General features: G+C 54.4%; 1 protein-coding gene across 4 annotated transcripts in view; it reads right to left on the reverse strand.

The window, feature by feature from the left end:
* Positions 1-5,869, reverse strand: part of MEF2D (myocyte enhancer factor 2D) — a 32,105-nt gene that overhangs the window by 25,837 nt on the left and 399 nt on the right. For all 4 annotated transcript variants that reach the window (XM_010723864.3, XM_010723862.3, XM_010723861.3 and 1 more), the window contains exon 2: positions 2,362-2,565. In XM_010723864.3, coding sequence (XP_010722166.1) covers positions 2,362-2,565 — 204 coding nt within the window. The remainder of the gene's footprint in view (positions 1-2,361; positions 2,566-5,869) is intronic.

Raw genomic sequence — 5,869 nt, forward strand, 5'->3', positions numbered from 1 at the left:
CTGGTGTCAGTCCTGATCTCTGTGCCACACGAGGCCCCATTGGTGCCAACCCTGATCTCTGTGCCACGCGAGGCCTCATTGGTGCCAGCCCTGATCTCTGTGCCACGCGAGGCCCCACTGGTGTCAGTCCTGATCTCTGTGCCACACGAGGCCCCATTGGTGCCAGCCCTGATCTCTGTGCCACGCGAGGCCCCACTGGTGTCAGTCCTGATCTCTGTGCCACACGAGGCCCCATTGGTGCCAGCCCTGATCTCTGTGCCATGCGAGGCCCCACTGCTTCAACCCCTGTGCCATGCAAAGCTCCACTACTGTCAGCTGAATCCCTGTGCTGTGCAAGGCCCCACTGGCCAGGCCTGTGTCACCCCGTCCTCATACCCCTAAAGTGCTTCTGGAGGCACACAGGGCTGTGTCTCTTCTACAGGAATGGGACACGGGTGTCACACAGAGCCAGTGACCCCTTCAGCCACTCAAACATCTCCAACCAAAACGCAGGCCTCACAGTCAGCTTTGTCCCTTGCCCGTAGGGTAGAGCAGGATCCTGACCCCACTGCTGTGCTTGCCAAGCCTCCCACCATGCCCTGAACCTCCGAGAAGAAGACATGCTGAAGATCTGATAGGTGAGACATCAAGAACCTGCACAGAACTGGGGCTCTAGTGAGACCCAATCTGAGTCCAGCAAACTCCACGATCAGGAATGGTCCTGGCAGGGTTTGGAACAGAAAACAGAAACATCTTGAAGCAGTCCAAGCCATGTTGCACACAAGGAGAAGGGATGAGGACGAGAATGGATGCCTGAGTGGCTTTGAACCCGCCTGAACAGGATCTCAGAGCAGATGACAGCAGCTCTGCTGGCTAGACATGCTGAGCCTCGGCTCCTCTCCCCACCATCCGCCAGTGTCCTTCCGCTTCCCATGTTCCTCTCTCCAGCTTTGGATGCAGATTCATCTTTTCATGTGGTGCAAACACAGCATTTCTTTGGGTGCCAAGGACTGCGTGTAACTTGTCGGCTTGGGAGTGTTTGCATCTTGGACCATAAGGGAACAGAGAATGCTGCCCAAAATGTTTACGGTATTTTTAGGCTGAGACAAATCTGTTCAATGCTGCGAGCTCCAGTATGAGCATCCTGGGGAGGCTGGGCAAGGTTGCACCAACGAGCGAGGCAGGGAACCGTGGCTGTGAAATGCAGCAACTGAAGTGCATGAGGCCCTACTGTTCCCAGGGTAAGGCTACTACCACAGTGCTTCAAATAACATCCAGAAAGAGCATTCTGAACAATTAGGAAGGTCAACAGATAGGTGCTTGTTGGCTGCTTGGTGCTGAGCAGGAGCGCAGAGGGCAGCGGATGCTGGTTCAAAGCGCTCACAAAGAGACGCTTCAGGGAGGTGGGAAAAAAAAAACAACAACCCCAAAAGAGCCAGATTTTTTGAGCTAGGTTGTGGGATTGTCTGTTTTTTCTCTTTATGAAATCAAAGCCTGAGCTCACTGCCTGATTTGCACCAGAGGGCTTCAAAGGCAGAAATCACAGGTCCAAGTGGCAGGAGAGGACGGTCTGCAGCATCCTCGCCATGCAAGCCCCAAAGTGACTAACGGTTCCACCGGTGCTAATTGATGCCCGCCCATAATGTCAATAATTACCCAGGCAGCCCTCGCATTTGTCTGAATTTGCCCATGCGTAAAGGGAGCTGCCCACACACAGCTTGCAGCTGATGAGTGACACACGCGTGGTTCTGTCACATCACTGCCACGATGTGGCTGGGGAGCTTAGCGAGCATCCTATGCTCCAGAATGGTACACGGGAATGAGGAGGATGTGGTGGGGATGGCCAGAGTGGGCTGGCTGAGAGCAGCCTGCAAGGCTGCTGGTTTGGAGGGAGCAGTGGGTGTCGCCAGCCTCAGCAAGGGTTGGACACTGAGCCCTTGTCATCCCTGCCACAGAGCTGGCTCAGATAGGATTCACAAAATGCATCTCCACCAACCCAGTGGGAGGCAGGCTGTGCTCTGAGCAGAGCTCAGAGGAGAGGCACTCAAAGGCCTCCCCAGCCAACGTCACTTGGTGTTAGCTGCTGGTGCCCTCCTGTAGCCCCACTGTGTACAAATGACACAGCTCACGGGGCCAGTTGCAGCCCTGGGAGATACTTCCAAAACCCAACCTGATTTACCTGGAAAATCCCAAAAAGCCACACTGCACCCCCATTTCACAGCAGTAAACCAGCACATAACTCCAGATGGCTTCCAACAGCACCAAAGTTTGATGGAAAAAAAGATGCCAAATCAGCCTGGCGGTCTGCTCATTCCCCTCAGATCCTGCTCAGCCTCCTCCCCATCCCAGCCCCCCTCCAGTGGGACGCGGATGTGGCCTCACCTCAATGATGTCCGCATTGGTCCGGCTCTCGTGGGGCTCGTTGTACTCAGTGTACTTGAGCAGCACCTTGTCCATGTCGGTGCTGGCATACTGGAACAGCTTGTTGGAGTGGTTGAAAATGATCAGGGCGATCTCGCAGTCGCACAACACGCTCAGCTCGTAGGCTTTCTTCATCAAGCCGAACTTGCGCTTGGTGAAGGTCACCTGGAAGCAAGCAGAAGGGATTTGGGATGAACACTGGAGGAGAAGCCAAAAGAAGGTAACAGCAGGACACCTCTTGTACTCAGCTTCCCCAAGTGGACAACAATCCCAAGCTCTCTTCTCCCACCTCCCTCTTCTGCATGGCCCAACAGATTTGTGCTGATGCCTATTTTGGGCTCGCAAGGCAGACACTTCACAAGCGCAGAGATGATTATCAGCATTGGAAATTGCATATTGCCAAATCAAGAGAAAATAAATTTCAGCAAAATCCCCAGCAGAGCTACCATCTGTTCAGGGGCTGCGGGTTGCTGGGGGGATTTTAAGTTGAATATTCTCACAGTGCAGAGCTCTTCCTAGCTCACCACAGCAGCCTGGATGTCACCCGGCCCCAGCTTGGAAAGCACAGGTGTGAAGTGCAGTTTTGTGCCCCAGAAGTCAGAGAGCTGCGTGTTCCACCTGCCAGCACTGTTTCCTGCTCTCCTGGTAACTTGCATGAGCACTGAACATCTCATGGAGGGAGAGCTGCACAACAGGAGGTGGCCATGGCTGGGTGCAGGCTCCAAATCCAAGTGATTCCCAGTCTGCACCAACACCCACCAGGATGCAGCCGGCTGGAGGTGCTGGTCTGGGGCTCCTCATCCCAGTCACAGCACCCATGGATGCTGTAAGCAGCTGCAAAATGCTCCTGAACCCCCAGAAAGGTGCAACACTTGCTCTCTTAACAAAAAGCCAGAGGAAAGGAATAGAAAAGCATGGAGGGGAGGCTCCCACACTGCTTCAAGTGTGTGCGAAGCAGCGTCCTGGGGCACAGGCAGTGACCAGCTGTGACACCCTGCAGTGCTAGAAGGCTGCTCCCTCGCTGTCTGCGTGCAAGGTAGGGCTCAATCCCACTTAGGACCACAGTCACAGCATTGATCTTGAAGCTGAGCAGCTCCAGCCTGAGGTGTGGAGGGAGGAGCTCAATGAGACTTTGGCTCAGCAGTGCCACAGGAGCTGAGCCTGAGCTTCCCAAGGCATCGTCGCCACAGCCTAGCACGCACTCAGTGACCTGTGAGGGCACGGCCCATGCCTCCCCATCCCTGCTGCTGGAGCTGGAGCACATCTCATCCCTCCCAGCCATCTCCTGAAGATGATTAAGCAGTAACGAGATTGGGTTCTAATCACCTCACCCGCTGCTCTCCGCCACGTGCATCACTCGCCCCAGCTCCAAGTGCGAGCTCACGTGGCCAGCGGGCATCCTGCTGCCCTGCATCACCCAGGGATCCAAAACCACCCAGTGCTGGGGCTGCCCTGAACTTCTCAGGATCCCCTCAGCTCTGAGTCACCTGTCCAGAACGAAACAGCAAGCTGAGCAGTGACAAGCAGACCAAAGCACCGAAGGATCCCCATCCCTCTGAGAAGAAGATGTTTCCTCCCCAGGGACACGGCACAGAAGTAATCCTTTTTCTCGGTGCCCACAGCTCTCCTTGCAGAGAAAAGCACACACCTGCCCTTTAACCAGCCCTGCCACGAAAGCATCAGCTGCATGTGCCCTACACATCCAGCAGCTATAGGGCAGGGAAACACCAAACCCCGCTGCGCCACGCAAAGGGGCTGAGATGCACGTGGGCACGCGCCCCATCTCAAAGAATTAACCTTATAAGTCTAAGAGGGTAATCAAATCTCATGCTTCAGGGCGTAAGCCGATCACCAAAGGGGTCAGGAAGGAATTACTGCCCCACACAGCCCTACACTACCAGGGGATTTTTGCCTTTCCCCTGATGCAGACCATATTGGTCATTGCCAGAGTCAGCAGCCTGGCCCTGAAGGACTGATGGTCTGATCTGTTCTGGCAAATCCTCTCCAGTAATTCCCCTAATGACATTAGAGACTCTTACTTGCTTTCCTCCCCTGGGTTTGGCTTCTGCTGTAATCCCAGTCCCCTCCACGCAGACTTGCTCTCCCCGCGCCATAGGGATGACTGCTGCTGGACCAGGAGAGCACAGCCACAGCAGAGAGGCTCTGCGGGTGACCCCCCGTTTCCAGCATCCCCCAGCCACAATATTCCCATCTCCAGATGGAATATCTGCCTGCAGCAGCAGCGGGAGGGCAGCGAGCTGGAGCAAGACAACCAGCCCGGGGACCTGAGGCTCTCTGCACATCTGAGACTGTGGGAAAGGGCTGCAGACCCCCGCACCACAGCCCCAAATGCCTCCCGCTGCCTTGGCTGCCGGTGCTGGCAGCAAGATGCTGCTTTCCCATCCTGAAGGCTTTACACAACAGTGCTGGGCTGTGCCACCGGCTCCAGCATGACCACAGATTTTCCATTTGCTGCAGCTCCAAACAGGGCTGGCTGCGTGCGTGCAGCACCGCACTCCCCTGCACATCCCCAGCAAGCACACCCCAGCTTCTTTAACAAGCCCAGAGCCCTGCTTGCTGCTTGCTACGGAAATGAGCAGTGCCACGAGCTATTGGAGTCATTAGCAAAGACACTTTACGCCATCCTATCCCCTAATCGCCGAATAATGAAGAAAATCTGCCATTTTCTATTGTTCGACTGAGGAGCAATAGGAAGGTTCAGCACATTCTACTATCTGCCACTTCTCAAGCATTAGGGATAGACAGCACAGTTTGTTTTTCCTGGAGGACAAATGAAAAAGCAGTAGAAGAGTGCAGCAGGACATGCACTGGATGTCCTCCACGGCCTCAGGAAATACAATGGTGGAGCAACCGCAGAGCAAAGCTGCTCCAGCAACGCACTGCCACTCTGCAGCTCGGACTCAGCAAGATGAAAATTCGGGAGAAACGATGCCTTTTTTTCCCCTGTGAGATGCATGGATGCGTTTATCCATGCATGTACACACATGCACATGTATCAACAGCTCCGTGTCAGGGCAGTGGAAATCTGGCATGAGGAGGAAAAAGCCCTGGACACGTGTTAGAGCTCCATTGAAAAGAATTAAAATTCCTTTGGGTTGCTAGCGTTCAGAAAAAATGGATCCTTGTTGTGGTTGTTTCTTATTGGAAAAGCCTTGTGGAAAATGTCAAATGAAAAATGTTTTTTGCGAGAGAAGAGAAGTGGCAGCTAAGTGGGGAGGATGCTTTCTTCTAGAAAGGGCTTAGGTGTGAGCAGCTCTGTGCTTAGTGTAGGAAAACAGGGCGGTCTGCTGGGCTTGGGGCATCTGCTGCAAGCAGCCTGAACCCAGCCTCTATGGCTTAGTATTATGGGCTGGGGGAGAAAAGCAGAGCTTGGCCCCAAAGGGATGCAAGCAGGGAGTTAACGAGACTCTCAGAACATGTGAAAATTGGTACCGTGGGGGGGGGGGGG

Source organism: Meleagris gallopavo, chromosome 27 (assembly GCF_000146605.3).
Source record: "Meleagris gallopavo isolate NT-WF06-2002-E0010 breed Aviagen turkey brand Nicholas breeding stock chromosome 27, Turkey_5.1, whole genome shotgun sequence".
NCBI classification, from domain to species: Eukaryota; Metazoa; Chordata; class Aves; order Galliformes; family Phasianidae; genus Meleagris; species Meleagris gallopavo.